Source organism: Varanus komodoensis, unplaced genomic scaffold, assembly GCF_004798865.1.
Source record: "Varanus komodoensis strain SLA01 unplaced genomic scaffold, ASM479886v1 scaffold9, whole genome shotgun sequence".
Classification (NCBI taxonomy): Eukaryota; Metazoa; Chordata; class Lepidosauria; order Squamata; family Varanidae; genus Varanus; species Varanus komodoensis.
This window is the reverse complement of record NW_025336598.1, coordinates 20099858-20122425: the sequence shown is the minus strand read 5'-3', so window position 1 is coordinate 20122425 and position 22568 is coordinate 20099858. Positions and strand designations below refer to the sequence as shown.

The 22568-nt window shown below is 40.4% G+C and overlaps 1 protein-coding gene across 12 annotated transcripts in view; it reads left to right on the top strand.

Moving 5' to 3' along the window:
- APBB2 (amyloid beta precursor protein binding family B member 2) overlaps positions 1-22568 on the top strand; it is a 174951-nt gene that overhangs the window by 132036 nt on the left and 20347 nt on the right. For 5 of the 12 annotated variants that reach the window (XM_044417639.1, XM_044417637.1, XM_044417638.1 and 2 more), the window contains exon 10: positions 22290-22295. The exons of the other annotated variants lie outside the window; for them this stretch is intronic. In XM_044417639.1, the coding sequence (XP_044273574.1) occupies positions 22290-22295 (6 nt within the window). The remainder of the gene's footprint in view (positions 1-22289; positions 22296-22568) is intronic. 12 annotated transcript variants of the gene reach the window in all.

Here is a 22568-nt window from a genome sequence, read left to right as displayed (position 1 = left end):
GGGGCGGCTTACAACATAGATAAAACAAGTTAAAATCCATATAAAATAATCTTAATTAAAACACACATTATAAAATAAGCCGCCCTGGCCAGATAAAATTCAATTATATTTAGCATTTAAAATGTTGCTTAAATAAAAAGGTCTTAGCCTGGCGCCGAAAAACAAATAACGACGGCGCCAGGCGGACCTCTCTGGGGAGCGCATTCCATAAGTTAGGCGCCACCGCTGAGAAAGCCCTTCTCCGAGTAGCCACCCTCCTAATTTCTCTCACAGAGGGCTCCCGGAGAAGGGCCTCTCCCACCGATCTCAGGGGGCGACTGGGCAAATATGGATGTAAGCGCTCCTTCAGGTAACCAGGACCCAAGCCGTTTAGGGCTTTATAGGTCATTACCAACACCTTGAATTTGTTGCATTTGACTGAAACAGGAAATTATGGTATATAATTACATGCATGAGCTTTGGTCTTGTAACTCCCCACTTCCTTTTTCCCTCCCACTGTGGCCACAGGAAGGAGATTAGGAGCATTCACTTGCAGTTTATCTGCTCGCAGCCCCATCCACCATGGTATTCTCCTGCACTGTCTCTTTGGGACATGGGATGGGGTTGTGTTGCTGCAAAGCCTCCAGTGGATCTGGTCATTTCTGGATGGTAGAAGCCAGAATGATGTTTTGGGATTTCTCTGGCCTTTGTGTTGCCTCAAGGTTCCGTCCTGTCTACCATGCTTTTCAACATGTACATGGTATCACTGGGGAAAGTCATCTGTGCTGTTCCACCCTCTTTTCCATGTTCTATTTCAGAGGGGTTGGTGGAAGCCTAAAGAGGTTTGGAGGCATTTTTAGGATTTAATTCAGGATAGACATGTTGAAACATACCCCAAAGAAATGTGTGAATCAAGAAATTCGCTGATCCTAACAGAGGTGTACTACTCCTCCTAAATGGGGTCACACTGCCCTTAAATGGCAAGGCACATTTAAGGCACTGAACTCAGAGTTATCTATGGAGTGACATGTGGCATTAGAGACTAGGAGAGGTTTGTGTTTTTAATCAGCTCTATCTGAATCGCCTTCAGTGGGCATAATCATTGAAGGTTGATCTTGCCCTAGTGACACATGCTTTCCTTCTATACAAGCTTCAGGTCAGTCTTCATGAGTAAAATATGGTCCAGTAACTTCCAGTCTTACAGAATGTACTAATCAGAATGCTTGTAGAACTAGATTAAATTGCATCTAGTGCATGAATTACAATGGTTCCCTGTTTCTTTCTCGGCCCAATTTAAGATGCTGTATTGGCCTTTAAAATACATAATGGCAGGGAAGGCTGGTGTTCAGTCTGAGTGGTAGGGTGGAGGGCAGGTTGGGAGACATAGGGTTGTGAAAAGTCAGAACAAGGGATCACAAGAGATGGAGCCATTTTGAATCCCCAACAGTAATCAGTGCTTACTACAGAATGAGAAGACAGTCCTACTCAAATGCAATAAATAAATAAAAGCAGTACAGTACAATAATTTATATTATTCTCATAAGAATTATAGATGACAATGCTCAAAATAAAGGGTCATCCCTTGGGAAAGGCCAAGCAGTAGTAACGATGATGTACATCCCTTGGGAAGCCAGCGGGAAACCTTTGCAAAAAATGCACCTTCCCCCCTGTACATTGCTGTGATAGCAATGATCATGATAATAATTAAAATGGCTTGGTGTTCCCAGAGACACACAGAAGAGCAGACTGTGAAGCACATGCACAGACATTCAAACCCCACACCATAAGCACAATTTACACATACCCAGGGCAAAACAATAGTCCATGGTGAGTTTACATACATACCCACATATACATATTCTTACAAAAATCCTTCAAAGGTTAAAGAGCAGCCTATCCCTGGATCTGGAACTGCAGCTGCTCCCTCTCTTCTCCGTTCCTCTGAAAAAGGCAGGCAGGTAGGATCACTCACCCTATTCCTTTCAGAGGGAATGTTTTGCTTCTTACTGGCCAGTTTAGACTGAACTATTTTTTTTCCAGCACTTCCCCTCCAAAGATTGGTGCTAACGCTGCCTGGACTCTGAAGGCTTTTTGCTCCAGGTGAAGGCTCTGGAGTGCCAGGAAGACTTTGTACATGTGGGGGAGTTCACACATGCCCAGTTATGAATCTGAAGCTGCTGTCTTGCCAGAAGGGGAACCTGAACTAGTGCAGCAGCTGCAAGCTGCTTTAAACAAACTATGGTTGGTGAAGGCAAAAGGGGAAAGCAATGTAGGGGAAAGCAATGAAGAAACAGTGCCTAGAGTGCACAAGGAGCCACTGCTGCTTAATGGTCTGGGACCATCGGGGCCACCTGCAACTTTCTGAAGCCTTTCTGATTGGCAGCTCAGATCCTGCTCTTTGGTTTAGCAGAGAAGAGAATGAGTATCAATGTCAGGCCATGTCTGTGTTAGCTTATGACTATGGAGTACCCTCACTGGGGAAATACACATAGGCATGTTCTCATTGACCTATAGAAGAAATATAATTATATTATTTCATTGGCCTATAGGAGAAATATAATTATTCCACTTTACTGTTTGGGCGTACAGCTCCTATCAGGTCTTGCCATCGTAGCCAGTGATAAGGGATTGTGGGAAATGTAGGGCAAAACATCTTCGATTTCCCCACTTTTCCTTTTCCATTAATTTCAAGCATCTTCCAATATTACATGGATATGGTTGTATCACATCTCTTTCAGTCAAGGTATATATTTGAGGATGAGGAACAAGTTTGGCAGCAGATCTAAGTCTGGGAATCAGAGATTCAAGTAAACAGCTGCAACATGGCAGGATAGAAGGGAACAATTTGCATCAGAGAAATAGTGGGTGGGAAGGGCATGTTTAATCTTTTCCCTGCCTGCTGCTTGAACAGCAAAGAGCAGCTTTCAAAATCTCACATGGCCCTTTTATTTTCATTGTCAGGTATACAATAATTGTTATGACTGATACTCCTACCTCTTGAATACTCAGACATTTGAAAGTCATTGTTACCTTGAGGTCTTTTTATTTTTTATCAGACTTTTTCCTATGTCGTAACTTATTTGGTTGGTTTTCTCTTTGGAAGATGAAGACTCTTTTAATGGCATGTGATTAGATGATTTCCTAAGTCATATGCTAATGAAAGATTGATGAAAAACAGAGGCCTGCTGATGAAAGTTTAATCTAAGGGTATGACTGCTAGTGTACCTCAGGCAGAAAAGCCTTCTGTGAAATTAATAATTCTCTTAGCACATGCTATACCATTATCTTGAACGCTAGAATTAGCATCTTTTTAATATAGCAGCATAGCAAGAATATACTTCATGACTTACTGAAGTGTTTTGCTGACTTAAACTGTAAAACTTGATTTTTCTTAATTCTGCCATAAAGACACTGGCATGTTTCACAGAATCAAAATAAGCCACTATAGTGTGTTTCAGTATGGTGATTTATTTAAATTGTGGCACCTTCAGGATGGAATTTGCATAATCACCTCTTGGGTGCAGCTTGTTGCATTGCCTGAACCTGGATGGCAAGTCATGTTGTAGGGGAAAACAACACTCCAGTAGCCCTATAACAAGCCATGGAAGTTTACAGGCATAGATGTATACTTCAATTGATTGCAATTAATAAGCATTCAATTAATGCTTATTAAATATCCCACTTCCTCACATTTTCTTTTCTGCTTCTCTATATACAGGATAATAATTCAGAAGTTAAAAGTAGGGAGTGGATATTAGTTAAGAAATGATTGAGAATTTTCCTGACTGAGCTAAGATCCCCACTACATGCTCCATTTTTCTCTTCTGGGCTTTGAGTATAAGTGGGAAATTTGCATTCCCCAAAATAGATGTCATGTGTGCATTAATCTGTGCACTCCTCCTTTCCCCTATCTTTTGCTTCTTGTGCATTTTAAAACTAGGTCATAGTCCACTGTAGGCTTTCCTGATTTTCTTCTTATTTTCCGGTAATACTTTTATTAAAACCAACCAAAGTTCCTAGAAAAAATATTGCCCAACTGTGGATTGGTGTTTTGTTTCTAATTTGTCATGGGCCAGCACAGCTCCCTTGTTTTTCATTGTCTTTTTTTAATTACCAAATTACATCAGTTCCCAGGTTTCTCCATATATTTGCGCTATCTTTAAGGTGGATAAAGCAAGCTGCAACCCTGAGCACGTGTACATTTACCTGGGAGTAAATCCTATTAAACACAATCATTTTTCAATAAACATGTTTAGGATTACATAGTAAATTTGATCCTGAAAATGCTTTAATCTTAATGAGAAATTTAATCCTGAATATATTTCCCCATCCACATATCTCTCTGATTCACAATTGTTTCCCTACCCCACATAATTTCCAGCACAATCTCAGTTCCCATTTCCAGCTCCAGTTCTCTGTCATCCTGTCCAGGGCTGGCTCCTGAAACATTTTGTGGCCTGAGGCAGAACAGTAAATGGCTTCCCTCTCAGAACCCCAGTGTTGGTTCATATAGCGCTTAAAGCCAGTTAAATTGTTTTGGCACCTGAAGCACAAAATCTTACAAGTACAGCTCCTCTGTCCCTGGAGTGAAAAATACAATAATAATTATACTCTAAATAATGAATAATTTGTTGCATTTAATGATGTCTCAAATCAGTTGTGTGAGACACTTGCCAAAGGCTCTGTGTTTGTGTCTTTAAAGAACCATGTCTCCTAAGGACACTCATATTTGTAAAGAGAGATTATGGACAGAGGAAAGGAGGGCAACTGATTTAAAAAAAAGGAAAAAAAACCCTCAGGTGGAGAGATTGAAAATAGAGCAGGAGGCAAAGCATGTGTGGGCAAAATGTCAGCTAATCTAGGCAATCATATGTGACAGGGATCACCAAGATCCCTGTACAACTGCAGCTTTTCTCCAGTTACATGTAAAGCATCATCTTTTAGAATAACTTTTAGTACAATAAAATTCTGCTTATGGAAGCTTATTGTGCTACAGTAAGTTTGTGGGTCTTTAAGTTGCTAGAAGGCATTGTAGCGTTTTCAAACAAAAGAGCAAGAAGGTCCCACTCTCCTCCCACATGTACTGCTTCTCACTAGCCTAGTGCAAACCCCAGTGAGCAGCATGTACCCACCAGGATCTGGCCACGTGGATCATGCAAAAAAGCCCAGCCATGCTCCAGGAGGATGACTACAGATCCAAGGTACTCCAGTTGTAGGTTATACAGACAGTTCTGCTCATCCAAACCCTTTTTACAAGCAAAAAGCCAGTACTATTTTCCACCACAGTAAGAGACCTGGTTCAGCTTTCAGGAAGCAGCAAGTGAGGAAGGCTTCTGGTGCTCCATTTGATAAGTAAGGGGCCAATGTGCCTGCTCTTCCTCTTGTTGGGACTAGCTTCCTCCCATGGTCCAGGACACAAGTGCCATTGCCCAGTAGCAATTGGCTTGGCAGGTCCCTGCAGACTTTGAGAAGATCAGGTGAGTGTGGTGCTGTTAGGCAATATTGCAATCCAGACCAAATAGCAATACTGAGCAGACTGTAAAAGAGAAGGTGACAGTCTTCCCTCTAGTTTGAAGAGTGAGTTTTAAGGTCTCTTAGACACTGTAGGGCTACTGATATCACATGGGGACAAAACAGATTAAAGATCCGGTACACTGCTCAAAAGATTCAGTGGCCATACCTAGGCCATTTCTTAACACTACTCATGGAGGCAGATTGATAGGGCAAATGGTGTCAGTGATTTGGGCCTCAAAATGAACGATTTGGTGTTTCAGTCCTAATAGGCCTCTTGATACCTTCTCTGCTGTGAGGGAGACACTGAAGGACTGAGAATAAAAATTCCCCACAAATGAACTTACCTATGGGAAAACTAGGAGTGGGATGGACTCCTAAACTGAGTGGATGTTTCACAGTGGGTTCCTGCTTCAAATTGGGATCTGACTTGTGGTCTTCTGGTAACTGTTTCATATCCTAATGAATATGTTTTGCTGCACTCAAGCACTCAACGGAAGACATGGTTTGGACACTGAATCACAAAGCTAAGGTTTTTAAGTTACTAAATCTCTCCTACTGTGTGGTCAGGTATGTGTGAAAAAGGCACTGCTCCCAACATTCATGGGGCATCTTTACAGCCATGATAATACTCAAAAATCTGGAAGTCTTAAGTTTGGATCTTGTCAGACTCATCCCTGCATCTGCAATATGGGGATTATTTATTTATTTATTTATTTATTTATTATTATTATTTGTACATAAATGTTCTCCACATGATTTACACAAAAGCATAAGAAAACCAGTGAAATAACAATTAATAAATACAACAATGAAAATATAAGCATAATATTAAAACATGAAAGCTGCTGGCTGGTAGCTGCAGTAGCTGAGCGGCTACTGACAAGAGGGACTACCCATCCCTAATGGTACTAAGTGTGATTTACCCTCTGGCAATAGAAGCAAATCTCTTTTCTGAAGTATGTTTGATGACTAAATATGTTGTGAGGAGTGTCTGTGTACTTAAACACTAATTTTAATTTTAATTTCTCTGCATTCCAAGTGCTTAAAGCTGATGTATTAGTAGTAGGATGATAAAAAATTAATTCATTGAGTCATGCATGAATAATGTTGTTAAGTTGTAATGAGCCTGAGAAATTGGTGTGTATAATATCTCCTAAACAGTATTGCCTAATGAAATATCATAAGTCTTGCATATCGTAATCAAGTTCCCTAAAAACACATATAGTTATCTGACTGTTTACAGTAAACAGTATATGACCTGAAGAACAATTTGGGTTGGGTGAACAAAACTGTTACAGAGCTCCATCAATTTTATCTTACATTATTTATTTTACAGAGCCAGGCTTCTTCCCCCTTGTTAAAATACATTATCAGCAAAAGAAAAGCACCTGGGGATCAGGGAAAGGTTCCATTGAGTCCTCCTTGTTCCTTAGTTCATTCATTCATTCATTCCAGCAATGATCAGCCAAGATGCCTGGAGAAGGCAAGTAAGAAAAGCAAGAATGCAACAACCATTTCCTGTTTTTCTTCCCCTGTTTTTCCTCTGTTTTCCTTCCCCTTTGAGATTCAGGAGGTATGCTGCCTTTGTAGGTAAACATCCCATACAGCAATCATGGCCAGTCTTTTTAGAATAAGATTACTTACTGAGATTTAATAAGAGAGTCAAGATCATGTATTAGTGCTAATACTACCTAATGCATGCTTTAACTAACTTCTTTTTGACCACACAATCGTAATGGTTCATTAGTAGCCCTCCATGCTATTTTTCAACGTAAGTTCACTTCACTTGTTATTAATAAAGAAGGTGGGTTTAATCCTCAGTTAGAGCACAGTTTCATCAAAATTGCCCATCAAATTAAATGTGACAAGATAACATTAGAAGGTTCTCCCCAATTGCACATGTTCCTGTTTGGTTTCCATCCTTAAGAGAACCAACCCAACTTTCACTTCCTGGTATAATACACAGATCTGAATGCAAGTTGTCCTTTTTTTTACTTTCCCAAATTTTTCAAAAATATACCAAAATCCATATAAAAATGAGTTGTCACACAGTTTGGACAAGGGGCTGCAGAATCACACATCAGTGTAGAAACAGAACAGAATGGATTTAACAATTATTACATGCGAAAGTGACATGGACTAGAAATAGACCAGTCCAACCATTCCTACAACCCATGCACACACTCACACATTCATTTTTTTCTGTACTTTATAAGCACTTAATAAAATCTATTATTCTCCAGCAAAAACTCCAAAAATAAGTTTATACCAAGTATCTTCAAATAACTGTAATGTCAAAAATGTAATCAAAGTAGATTGCAGAATTAAAGGTCTTCCCATTGCCTCAAAGCAGCCAGCTGATCTCTTTGACCTCATGGGCTATGATGGGGTGGTCCAACACTTGGCCCATGGACCACTTGCAGCCCCCGAGGCCCTCTTGCCATTTGGAGCCCCCAGTCTTGATCCCAGAAATGGCACGGACATGATTGCAGCAGCATTAGGACACCTCACCCCAGCATGCCCTGCACTGCCCCAGCTGATGATCAGGAGTCATGCTGGGGAGAGTTCATCAGACTGGTGCAAAAGGCTCAGGGTGCCAATTCCAAGAAGAAAGGAGGGGCCAAGGGGTCACTTGGTGGCAGAAATGTGGAAGAAAGGGGCGGGCCATCCCAGAGGAGCAGTCATTGCACTTGGGCTGTGGTTGAAGAAGGAACTGCCCGAGTTCTGTGGGGTAGCTGGAACTCACAAAGAAAGACCAACTCTGAGAACTCAGTCGTATCAGTTTTTTCCCCTCATTTCTTCCTTCCTGTTTTCTGGTACGAAGACGGTTTTGCTTCTTCTTTGAACTTGCAGAGAAAAGCCAACTCTGAGACCTCATATTAGTTTTCTCCCTCATTTAATGGTTAATTAAACATATTGTGTATATTAAATATATTGCAAACACTTTAATTTTCAATATGAAAATGTAATTCAGTGTGTGGCCTGGGGTCCCTGTCGAAGTCCTCATGCAGCCCTTGAAGTACAAAATGTTGGATCATCCTGGGCTATGACATTGAGTAGATGAGCCAGTGGAAGCAGGAAAAAAATGGCACTTACTGCTGCTTCAGTTGCAAATGTAACAGAGACAAACTCTGATAGCAGAAGGCCTGTGATAGCTAATCAAAAGGATTAAGCCGTTTGTGCCTTAATTTGTTTTTAAAGCATAAAAAATGCCATAGAAGAAGCGCAGTGTTTTGAACTACTTGGCAGAAGGTCAACATTCAGTGCTGAAATGTTCCTGGTAATCCAGCAGTCAGATACAATCATTGTGAATGATTCCCTTTGTTGCAACAAAGGTTCCTTTTATCTCAGTTTTGTGGATTTCAGTGTTTACGTGCTCAATTGAACAGGGGGGCTTAATTAGACAAGGAACAGAAAAGAAACAAAAGCGATGGAAGGCAAGTGGTGCAGCAGGCTGAGTCCACCAAACTTATCCTTGGGATTTAAAATAAGATTTCCCCATCCCTTTACCGTCAATGCCTTGGATCTGGAGTTTGTGTAAACAAGAATAAGTTGCACAAACTTCACAATCAGGCTTTTTCTCTCCCACCTTCTGCAACTTCACCCAAGCTTTTCCAGAAATTAAGAGACCCTCAGAAAAGTCCTGAGAAGTGGTACAAGGATGATGGGAAAAACTAGGCAGAAACAGCTTGCATTGAGTGGAATTCCAATGCATAATAGTTTTAAATGTTCCGTAGGCATAAGAAATACTTTACAGTTTCTGTTGAAGCTTGCTTTTTTTGTTCATGCAGTGAAAAATTTTACCAAATATTTAAACTCATGGTTGTTTAACAGACTTCTGTTAAATCTGTCCTTTTATATGAAAGTTATCCAAGAGTACTGTGTATCTAGGCCACACACTCTGAAACAGCCTTCTCCAAATTGGTGCACTTCCAGTGTGTCGGACTATAAATCCCACCCAACCATGAGGAATGTTGCTTTAAAGTCTGTGAGGCCATGGGCTTCACTCAGATTTGAATTTCAGCTCTAGTCAATAGCCATGGACATAGTTTGAGATTTACCCAAGCAGAAGATAATGGATGGGTTCACACAATTTGACAAGCAGTTGTGGTTATTACCTTTGATTGTCTGTCATGCCATACAAATCCTGTTGTATTTCAGCATGGTGCATTTGATTATAAGAAATTATGCACAGGAACTATGGTTTGCACTATGATTGCCATAATTGCTTGTTGTGTCATCCAAACTGGAAAACCCAGTTCATCACAATACAGAAGCCAGAACAATACAGCCACTTAGCAAGAGCTGCCCATTGCCACTCTTGCCCAGCAGCTAATCAGACAGCACCACTGACAGCTGCTGCACCTACTCCTCCTTCCTCCTGTTCTAAATATTTTTGATCAAGAGTGGCAAAAAACCTCTGGGTGACTCTGCTTAGTGTGGGGCTGTGCATCACAACACAATCTTCCATGTTGCTGCTCTGACATGAGCAAGCATTGTGAGAACCCACAGGGAAGGAATGATGAGGGAGAGATAGCACTGATCCCTCCTTTCTTACTCTAGCTGGCAAAAAGATGTTCTCAAGCCAACACCTGCCTGGTGGGCATTAGCTTGGGGATGATCCAGAGTGAGAAAGGGGGCCAACTGGGGATTCCATTGGGTGTGCAGCCTCCAAATGGACGTTGCGACCCAGCCGCTTCTTGTCTTGCTTCTCATGCAAGAGGGGCTACATGGGGGAATCCACTGCTGTACGCTGTCTCTACCTGGGCACTGTTGCCAAGACTGCCCAGCTGCTTCTTGGCCCTGGTGCTGGCTCTTTCACTCTAGCATCTTTAAAGGAACAGAGGAAGAATCAGTTGAGTGGCACTGCTCCTTTCTGCAGCATTGCTCAGTGGATTCTCGCCAATGCCACTGGCTCATGAGGAGTGGTCCAAGGAGTTTCACTGCCCAGCTGATTGCTACCCCATTTTGCCTGAGTGTGGATCAGGCTCAAACAGTCTCTTCTAGAGCAAGAAGGGAGTGAGCCTCACCAGCTCCTTATCCTCTTTGCCATGCTTCAGGGCATGTGCCCTGTATGCAACTGAGACTGCTGAATAGAGCTGAAGTTGACTGATGAGGAGCCTCATCCTGGGATACTGCCTGGAAGACTGAGAGGGATGGACAGGAGAAGAGTTACCATGATAAGCCTGGTTGTTTTTCAGCCACATCAGTGCAAAAAAACCACAAACAGTGGAAACTGAGAAGGATTTCTTCATGATGTGTGAACCAGGCCACTGTTTCTGTGAGGTGTACATTCTGGACTACTTTCATAATACAACATGAATACTCCATACAAATATCCATTTGGAAAGAGCGTACATGAAATTCCTCTGGTTTTTGTTGATAAAAATGCTTTTTACATGGAAACCTAAGTTACCTAAATTACATTACCTTATATACATGAATATGGGCCATGTGCATTTGCTTTTCCAGCCCAGGAACAGGTTATTGCAAGTGTCTGTATAGGCCATACAGGTCAAAGGGGAATGCCGGTTGGTCACTGATGGCTGTGTAGAAGCCTGGCCGCTTAAGCTCTTCAAGAAATGGCCTTCTTCTTGAGAAAGTGATTTCATTGTTCAGCTCATTTGAGAGTTAAAATTAGTATGTTCATCACATGTCACCCTTGTTTACTGGCTTAAGGGAAGAAACACAGGGTGAATGCTAACTAGTCTGCTTATAGAACCATTGGAGGAGATTCAAGATAGGGGAAGTGCTTTAGGGGCATTTCTAGAGCCAACTGTAACAACAGACTGTGGCACTTAGTCTATGTAATGCAAATGAAGCTTACAATGGAAACAAAAGCTCTACTTAGCATGAGACTCATATAGGCATGATGGGACTCTTAGTAAATGAAGGACCTCAGACTACACCAATATCTTATAATGCCAACAGGCATTCTTGAACTGGGGCCCTTCTGGTTTTGTCCGATTGCATTTTCCATGATTGCAAACTGTTTCTTTATATCGCATTCACGTTTTAGAAATAAGGTTCTAGTATGGAAACCTAAAAGTTTTTTTTTAGCACCATACCTTTTCCTCTGTTAAACCCTAAAGGCCTTTTTAATAATGGTTCAAATAGGACACAATAATTAGACCAATTCTTAACTCCAGGAAAATATGGTTTTTTGGGTACACTTCTAATCGGTTTGTTCATATGACAGCTGTTAAGTTTTAGCTTTGAACAATAGTAAATCATTCATGAGTTGAACGTTTTTTCAGTACCGTACTAAAAGAAAGGCCTAATATTTTAGAAATCGACAAACTATTTGAAATGAGTATTGCATCTGAACGTTAACAAGATTCACCTAGAAATAGGCTGGTTTGTATAGCTGTTAACACAGGATTGTTTTGGAGAGTGCATGGAATGGTTGGATGGCTTATGACTTAGCCAGAATGCCATTATTCTAAGCACAAGCACCTTCTATGTTCTATACACAGCCTAGATAGCTTTTACAGTTGTAGTGACTAAGAATACAGGCTGGTGCGATAAGTAATATGCATTTTACTTTTGCTTTTGTTCCCCATCTAAGAAATGTATCTGTATGAGGCCCAGCCTCTTTGGCAGTCATCTGTTTACTGCTGAATGCCAGTGGACAGCCTGGCATAAGGACAATGGGAAAAGTCAGAAAAGTAAATACGCCTTAGGAAGGCTATAATAGGCTGTAGCTGAGGCAGCACTGCTGTTTGCAGCACTCCCTTGGCAACTAAACATAGCGCTTCTGGGCTAAAATTTGCAAGCAGTCTGTGCCACTTTATGTTAAATATAGTCTGTCACTTGCCATACATCCTGCTGATTAAGCCTTAAGTGCTTTTGTTTTCAAGACTGTGCATTAAATTACTTAAACACTAACCAACAGTGGACATGCCATTTCACTCATTACACAAAACAATCCTGTCTTGTTATAAGCAAACTTTAGTGACAGTGTTTCATTTCAAATCTCTCTTTATATCATGCAGGTATACACTTTAAGCTATCCTAGGTTTTTTATAAGTCACTTCTGAGTGTTCAGAAAAACAGGGAACAATTTGAATGAATAACTTTATTTTATTATTTCTTTGTTTCTCTTCTGTCCTTTCGGGCAAGCTCTCACAAGGTAGCTTACCATTAAAAACGTTAACAAAACAGGTGGTACGGTTACTAGTCACCAAAGCAGATACCTTGGTCTTCCTGCACAATCAGCATATTGAGCCATAGTGAGCAAGACAGTCTATCTATCATACCTTCTGAACAGTTTTTATATCTGTTCTGGAAGCATAACAGTTAATCTTGGCAGCCAATAGGAGAGAAGGATGGTCTGTAATAGTACCAATCTGTTCGGAAAGGGTAGGGGGAAGGTGGTAGGAGGAGCTGAGATATTTCCATAGCCTGAAAAGCTCTGAATATAAAAAGTGACTAAAAGCAGAGGGAGGGTAAAGACGTTCCTTTGCCTGAATTGCTGTATGACTGTGGGAGAACGGCGCCCCCTTCTTCTTTGCAGCTGTATCCCATCACACAGCTGGGCTTGCCGAGCGACGAAAGAATGAGGGCATCTGGCTGAGGAGAGTTGCAGCTGACAGGATTTGGTCCAACTTGATACAAAATGAATGAGCTGCTGCCCTTCCTCCCCAGGGGCATTTGATGCATGTGGCTGAAGTAGGAGTATATGGCTGAATTGAAAGAGCCCTTTGCACAGTGGGATGTCTGTGCAAATGTGGGAGGTGGGGAGGCAGGCAGGGCACAGAGAGTTGGGGGCTGGCTGGTCCTGACGTGCTTGGCATTAAAAAAGTAATCCCTGCTTGCTGCAATAAGGAATAAGGTAAGAAGCTTAAACTTAAAGGACAACCCCTCCCTGTCTTGTACAGATGCACACATTGAGCAGGCCAGATAGCCTTTTGTCTTTTCTAGCAGCGTGTATTGAGAGCAGAGGTTCATTAGTTTAAAGATCTGATCTGCAGCTTGGACCCCAAGGAAAGACACTTAACCTTTGGGAAGGAGTTGCAGCTGTAATGACCAAATGAGAGTTGCACTGTAAGTACAGTTCCTGTGCCTTTATTGCTCTTTCTTCCTTCAGGAGCTGGCTGTAAACCAGTGAACTGGAGCCAGTTGAGATCCATCTGTTGTTCAACTGCTTTTATTGTTCACTGTTCAGCGCACCCAAATACCTGCTGTTTGTTGGCTTCATTGGTAGCCTCCTATATCGACTTCCTGAAATTGGCAGTCTTGTACAGCTTGGATGTAATTTGTTCTTAATCACAGTGCTGAGTGCAATGGGCAGGAAATGCAGTAATTACCAAATTGGCAATTGCTTTCTGAAGACGGTGTTAAAATATGCAAGTACTTGTGCTTGTGGCATATATAATTGTTTGGATAAAACCAATCTTTACCCTTACATATTAGATGATATGTTCTCATTTCCAAATTCATGAACATCTGGTGTCTAATTTGTTAAACATGTCAGACAACTCAACCTTTCACAGGAAGAAATAGCATGATTGTATTTTTATTTTGTATTTATAAGAGAACTGTTAATAAAAAGTGTATGTGTTAGATTCGCATGTGGGCACATGTGTAAATAGAACACTTTTCCTTTGATAGATGAATTTTCATAATTGAAATGTTTTATGATATGTTTCTATGAGAAATCTCTGCTTTCCAAAACCTTTTTGTATCTGTTGAAGAATGTGTAACAAAGTCGAGTTTATTGATTTGTTAACTGATGGATAGCTAGGAATCCTCATTAAGATGTTGGAGAGGGAAGAAAGAGAGAAAAACCCCATCAATCTTTTCCTTTCTTTTTCTTTCTAATCACTCAGCACTTCTGAAATTTAGTCTATGTTATGTGTTGGGGGAATGTCTTTGCTTTGCCTATTGTCTCTGCCTATATATTTGTTTTCAGAGTATAAAAGAATATAATGCATTACTGAGTTTTTGCTGTGGTGCAATAAAAAGCACAGCAAATTGCATATCTTAGAACAACAACTCTAATTACGTATTTATAGTGGTTACTTTACCATTAACATAATTTTAACAACTGGGGGAAGATGGGCTTTTTTATTATTCATCCCTGAAGCATTTCTTAGGAAGCAAAAGAATAGTGAATTATTTAGTTGGAAATGGAATGCACTTTCCTTTTCCTAACTTAATCCCTGTGCTCTATAAGTGGAACATGCAAATCAGTCTGAAAAGCTGTGCATTCAATTCATGCTCAGCAATAATCCAAAATAGATCACCAGTAGTGGAACCATTTTAATAGTGCAACTGGGAAAGATTTAATGAGAAAGGCCAAACCAATATTTAAAATGTGTGATATAGATTACTGTATAGATAATGCATATGTTTAATTACTCCTTAATAACTATTGTGACACTAAAATGGTTGGTTTTAATTTCATTTTGCTGGAATTTATTCCCATCCTTTTTCAAATTTAAAGTTTCCATTTATATTGGACAGAATGGGAAATATACCAGGGTGCTTCCAGATGAGGATTTTATCACACCCTGATTCATTCACCAAATTTTATGGAGGAGCTAGACAATGTCATCTTCCACTTATAGTCCCCTCATGTTTTTCTACTCTTTCTTTGGTCTCTTTGCTTAAAACAGAAAAACTGGAAGTACCATGAGTCCATGTGCTGATTTAATTAAACAATTTTTGATAAGGGTGGGATGTTTATATTTTGACCAAATATTGGAAGGAATTTGTAGTTGAATACATCTGACCGTAAGCTGTATTCCAACTATAATGCAAGAAGAAGCCCATCTTGCTTGCATGATGTTTTGTAGCCTTTTCGTATGATTAACCTGCTATGTTCATTGCAAATAACATGGAAGCCGTATAAGAACCAGGTTGGTTTAGTGGTGGCAGTGTTGGACTAGAAGTCAGGCAATCCAGGTTTTAGCCCTCACTTGGCCATAAAGCTCACTGGGTAAGTTTTGGTCAGTCACTGAGTCACAGTCTAACCTACTTTACAGGGATGTTGTAAGGCTAAAACGGGGGGGGGGGACAACCATGCAGGGTGTCTTAGGTTCCCCACAAGAGGGGGAAAGGCAGGACATAATAAATGTGATGTAATAATGTGGCTTAGGGTAGTCACTGACTCTCAACCTAACCTACCTCATAGAGTTGTCATAGAGGATCAAATGGAGAGAATGAGAACCATGTAAAGCCATCTTGGAAAAAAGTGGAATATAAATGTAATAGTGGTGGTGATGGTTTTATTTATCTGAGGGCTTAAAAAAAGTATTCAGTTGTAGTATTTCCCACACGATACACTATATAGCATTTTTTGCACAGTTCTTGAAAAAGCCATGGTTAATTTATAGTCAAGGCAGAGTTGGAAGCACCTCTTTCTGCTTTCTATAAAATATGCAATTTGACTTTAGCCTTGAGGTGAATTTCTTGAAAAACACAGAGAACATTAAGCCATGCTTGAATCATCCATCTGTGAAAGAAACCCGTTCAGTAGACATTATATCTTATGCGGGTTTAATTCTTGAGTTAAAAGAGTAGGACTCCACAAAGAGAAAGAGAATTCTGAACCATAACAATTTCAGTGATTACAAAACCTACTGGTGTTACAAGCTGGATCCAAAACATGTTAATTAGAATGTAAGTCTTGTTGAATTCAGTGGGATTGACTCCTGCTTGTGCTTTCAGCCATAGGTTGCAAAAGCAGGCATAGACAGAAAAATCTATGCAGGGCTATATACACTTTCAAATCTAACTTAATTTTTACACCAAGAAAAGCCACATTCTGCTTATAAATTATGTACGTCAGTCAAATTTGGATGTTATTGTTTGCTTCAGCTAGGAAAGGTCTATGGAAAATACCAAAGTCCTGTCTCTTCACCAAGGGAAATCTGTGAGGTAAGTTAGTCTGAGAGTCATTAACTGCGCCAAAGTCATTGCATGAGTTTCATGACCCAGTGGAGACTAAAACCTGGGTTTCCCAAGCCCCAGTCAAACACTCTAACCACTACACCGCATTGGCTATAGACATACACATAGGGTTTAAGTTGTGAGGAAATTAGTTCAAAGGTCTACTTGGTGTCCCACCTGAGGACTCCTGGGCCCACAAGGTCAGGTTGTGGACATCTGTCATGGGTCAAGATTGTGGTTTTGAGGAAGTTGAACAAGTTTGGGCTAGACATATTTATGGGAGATGGAAAGGAGAAAGAAAGAGGTATGGGGAAGAGGATGGTGAAACTGGGGAAGAAAAGAGCACATGTAGCAATTTGTCTCTAGTGGAGGGCAAGATGAATCGGGTATATAAGGGCACTCATACAACCATGCGATAGTGACTGTGGGTAAAAGGTATTGGAGGCTATAGTTCATAAGAAAAAGATTTCTAGAAGTTAGAGCAGAATGAAAAGTTAACTTCTGTGTATTCCTACTGGTTTATCCTGAACGTGGAACTGAGGAGCAGAGAATCACTTGTTACCACAAAACAGGAAGTCTCAGAAAAGGCTGAGAGCAGCTCTCTAATTCAGTGAAACCAAAGACCTAGATAGCCAGATCAAGATGTTCTGGTGAGAAAAAGATTGAAAATGCTCTGTATCAGACCCCTTGGTTCTACAGCCTCAGATGGTTTCAGTGGGCAAGTAAGAGCCCATGAACAAGTCTAGGATGCCAAGCTTGCCATGCAGCAAATGAGCATGCCAAGCCTCCAGAAAGCCTGGATAGAGGAGCTCACTGTGAGCATTTGTGCAGGATGTTTTGGTAGACCAGGGACCAAGTAATTTCAGAGAATAGTTTTAGCAAAATGTTGAGAGCTTGTGGAAAGACCAAGAATGTGATTTGAGCAAAAATGTGTCTGAGTGTAATGTTGAGCCCTCTCTAACATTCCTCATTCTCAACCTTCCTTACAGCCCTTCCGGCATTGGCTCCTGCAGGCAGTGCACCAGGAATTGTACCCGCCTTCACTCTTCCCTTTCTCACCTAGTGGAACCTCCCCTCCATACTGTTGGCTGGCAACCAGCACCACCTCTTCAGGAGGACGGATTCCTGTGTCAGAAACGCTGCTGAGCTCCCTGTCCTCACCCCCTGCTATGGGTTGGACCTGTCTTCTGGCTCCACCCATTCCCACAGGGTAGACTAGGCCTCTTGTCAGGCTCCAGCACCAACCCCTCATCCTGTATCTCCCCAAACATCCCTTGGTCTTGATCTGCTGTTGGAACTTGCTGAAATTCGATAACAATCTCTTCTGTGTTGTCTGAGCTTGAGTTCCTATTAACACAGACAGATACCCATGCGTGCGTGGGCATGACACGAAGGAAGAGAGACACTGGGACTGATAGGGATCACCAGAACACTGAGGACCTGAGGTCAAGGCTACTTAGAGAGCTGTTGTGTGTGGTGGTTTTGCCATCGCTGTCGCCTCCACTGCTATTTTACTAAGGGGCAGGCTCTGGACAGGAGTTCCAATCATGTGGACTCAGAATAATTCTAATAAAGGCAGCACTTTTCTGAGATGGGTGCTTCTTTACTTACCACTGATTATGAAAGAACATGGAGGTATGCTAATACCACTAATAATGTATTGAAAAGACTCCTAGGAGTGTGTTTATTCAGTGATCACAAGTAGCACACACAGTATATATCCTAAGAAAAAGATAACAGAAGTTCCTAAGCAAAGAAGAAAAGGGGAATTACTGATTCAAGATCTTGTCTGGCAGAAAGTAATAGCCTGTATTTGCAAGTTAGAAGTATGTTAAAAGTATGCCATTCAGAACTTTACTGTTTTACAGTGAAGTATTGAAATTGTAAAATACATTAAATAACTTGACTCAGTTATCAATTCAAAGGGAGACTGCAACAAGAAATTAAAAGAAAACTAGACTGGGAAGCTCAGCAGTGAAGTAACTAGAAAAGATCGTTAAGTGTAAGGGTGTTTCACTGGAGACGAAGGCCAAAATTATCTGTGCTGTTATATTCTTGATAATTGTGTATGAGTGTGAAAGCTGAACAGTGAAGAAACCTGATGAAGTGAATTTATGCATTTAAAACACGGTGCTGGAAGAGAACTTTGAGAAGATCCTGGACTAACAGAGAGATGAACAAGTGGGTTTGAGATAAAATCAAGCTAGACATGACAACCCTGAAGCTGTCATAGTTTTGGCACATCGTGAGATGGCAAAACTCCCTGGAAAAGACTATTGTGCTGGGGAAAACCAAATGTAGAAGATGAAAAGAAGGACCAAATAGGAGATAGACTCCATAACGTAAGCCATCGCCTTAAGCTTGGGAGAGCTGAATAGAGCTGTCATGGATAGGAATTTACAGAAAGTTTTCATTCTTAGAATCACTGTAAGTCAGAAATGACTTAACAATACATAACAACAACAAAAATGTCTGCAGTTGGACATCCAGGTAACATTCAGTAATGGAGTAGAGCAGGGGGAGAAAGTCTTCAGGTTTGTTGGTTTTCAGTAGAGTGTCTACCTTTGGTTTACAGTAGAGTGTCTAGCACCCGAGTCAGGTGCAAAAGACATATGCTTTGAATTAAAGGACAGTGTATTGCAAAGTAATAATACTAAAATTAATAAATTCTGAGCCAAGGAATTTGTTTTCAGTATGAGAACTGAATTGAGGTCACATTCGCTTTAATACATAAGTGACTCCTGGTTACACCAGGCCTTTTTTATTTCATCTGATTAATTTAGAGGGAAAAAATTTGTTGCTGCTGCTGCTGTTAAACAAGTGTACATCAGAAACCATTGTTGGTCTTCTGCAAATCACTCAGAAATCTTTCAGTAAAGCCTGATCATCTTTCTATTCACCCCTGAAGCGGAGGTTGCTTTTTCTTCTGTTATGTAGCAGGAACAGAAGATTCTACTTAAAGAGAAATAGTGTTGCTTGTAATTATGTGTCTGTCTATAGGGGTGGATAGATAGCTATGACATAATAATATCTATAAAGGCAATTGTCAAGATATATTAGTCATATCTAAATTGTGTCTTGGAACATTGCCAGTTGACAAAATGAGGCATGGAATTTGGTAGAGCAATAATTTATATTCTCTGTCTGCTATTTATTTGGCTGCAGATAGAGTTAGGATGAAGGGTCCCAAAGCCCAGGGAAAGAATGATAGTCATAAGTTTTCGTTCTTTGACTTATTTTTCTTTTTTGCCTGCTGTGTAATATATTATAAACCCCCATGTGCAATTTGCGTGTTGGACATTTGATGCATTTTGGAAACTGCTGTGGCTTATAGCTAATACAAATAGAGCATTTTAACATTGGAAGTACCAGAAGAAGGGCACTGCCGCTTTTCTAAAGGTTAATTAGCCACTCCTGGGAAGATCCATGTGTAGTTCCAAGAATCTGTAGGGCTTCAGCATTAAAAGGACAATGTAAATGGTTCTCCTGATTTAGCCAGTGCTTCATTTCTTTCTAAAAAGGCATGGTTGTGTCTAGGTTTGCTTTCATAATACAACATTTCCCAGGCTTCCCTAAACATTTCAAGGAAAGGGAGCATAAAAATAGATGCAGTGTTTTTCTCAGAAGTTGGAGATGCTAATAAAGTGTCATCATTAATGTTGGACATTTCCTTAGGATCATTAAGTGTCTCGGTACTTTCAAATATGACTGAACAGAGTGCAAGAAATGATAAAATTTTCATGGAAACTGTTAGGATAAATAGATTAAAGCACATTAAAATGCAATAAAAACAAAATAGTAACAGAATAAAAAGAGTGCCCAACCCACAGATCCACTTACATGCATAAGGCCTTCTTCTTCTAGAAGACTAGCAGAGAGGAAGCAAGCCTAGACTTTTGGGAGAAGTTTCCACAGCCTGGGAGAGGCCTCCTCAAAGCCCTTCTCTTGTATTGCCACCAAACGCATCTTCTTCAGGTGATGTCCCCTGAAGAAGGGTCTGCAAAAAATTAAGGATCAGGTGGGCTCATTGGGCTGAAGCTGCCCTTAAGATCTACTGGATAGTCCCTTCTTTCAAGACTGCCACCATCAGAGGTGGTGATATGAGAGAAGGGTTTTGTTTTTTGTTTTTTTGGTATAAGTGTTTAAGGTCACGACCAGCATTGAAAATAGACTTTTATCCCATGAAGCTACTGTCAGAAGTACTGAAACTACTGTAATGACCCTGGTCAGCAATGTAGCCACAGCATTCTGGACCAGCTGAAATTTCTGAACAGTTTTATCAGGCTGTAAAGTGTCCATGGAACAATAAACCTTTCCCTTTCCCTTTCTCTCATCTTTTTGTGGCTCTGTGAAGCAAGAGAATAGTATTTAAGGCTCAGTCTATGCTGTGTTTGTATAGAAGGCCAGACAAAATGGCAAAGATGCCATTTGGCTTTGACATCAGCTGTCTTTTCTGTTGTAACTTATGCTTTTAGACCTTATGGTAATGCATCTTTTCTTGAAAGATTTGCTGCATAAGGCTTATAGTCGTCCAGGATGGAAGTGTATGATTTCTCCCCACTCCCCACTCCCCGTTACTAGCAGAAGCTGAATAAACTGCTGCTTCAAGAATGAACAGGGTATTCTTCTTAAACTATATTGCTGTTAATAATGTTGAGTTTGTCTTAACAGGTATCTACCCAGGTTTTGATACTAACATATATTAACTTTTGGAGAAAAAAGTTCCATGTCACAAGCTTTTAAATGGGTAGAGTACTATTAAATACTATTAGCATCAGCTTTAGTGATTGATAAAATGCTTTGGCTATCTGTTCAGTCAAATCCACATCAGTTTCATCTGGGTGTTCAGAACAGTAGTATAAATTAGTTGATTACTATGAATGTGACTTCAGTGATATTAGGCTGCTGCAAAGTCAGTAGTAACAGGGCACACAAACATCTTGAATAAGTCATGGCATAAGATAATCTAGCATACATAGTATTACATAGTGTTGAAATGTGCTCTAAGTACTTCCTATGGCTTCTCTCAGGACAGCCTTATAAGATACTGTCTCCAATTGAAACAGAGGATTAGGTTGGGAGATAATGGCTTGCCAAAGGGTTCTTAGTTCAAATTTTGGCTCCGTCATAAACTCACTAACTTCCTTGTCTTGGCCACCACACTTCAATATATTTAAACATATGCATATTTCCTTATTTGTTTACTGTAATTGTGATGCACAATAACCTTCTTATTGTAACTTTTGTGTGTATTCATTCCCAATGTTATGAACTGTTATGGCCACTATTTTTCATCCTGAGCATGAAAGAAAATTAAAAAATAAACACTCCAGATGTTGTATTTCATCACCCAAAGACTATTTTTAAAAATGCAGTGCAATGCAAAAACTAAATTTAACAAAAATGGATGACAACTACAAAAGTTTCCTTTTTAAAATGAAGGGAGTAAGATATTCATAAAGATTAAATTTTCATGCTGCTGTAGTCTAAAGCCATTTTTATGTTGTCTCTTTAAATCTCAACTTTTCTTAAGCTCAAACACTGGTGTGATTGGCTTTTCGTAGACACATGTTCCAACTGCTTTCCTTATGCCAACTGTTTCCTTATTTGTGTGAGATATTTTAAGTGTATCTTTCACTGCTGGTATTTGTGTGCTGCCTGCCTTTCTAAATTCAGCTGATACCTGTTGGCCTCATTATATGTTTCCAAAAATACTTACAGACTTGGGCACAACAGAATCTAAACCAGAATAATGACTGAATGGAAACAGAGTAGTTGCAGTGTGCCTGGCTAAGGAAAGCAGGCAAAGCGGGCCTTAACTGCTGTCTGTGTGAATGCGCTCTAACTCGCTCTCTCTCTTTCTCTCTCTGCTCTGTTTTCCATGCTTTTCCTGGATTCAGAGAAAGGTAAAATGTTTTTCTCTATTTTCTTTGCTTCCTATCTTTCGGCACAGCATTATGTCATTATTGCCTTGCAAATTAGCATTTTGACTTTTATCAGATGGCACTTGGGTAATTCCTTTAGAGTGTAAAAGGAGTGGGGCCAAGGGAAGGTGGCATGGTCATCTGGGGAACCCTGGGGCACCAGATAGGAATCTTAGGAGGGCAGATTTGGCCCTGGGCTGAGCTTCTACAACCCTGCTTTAGAATCTCTCTTTAGAACTTCTTTAATTTCCTAGG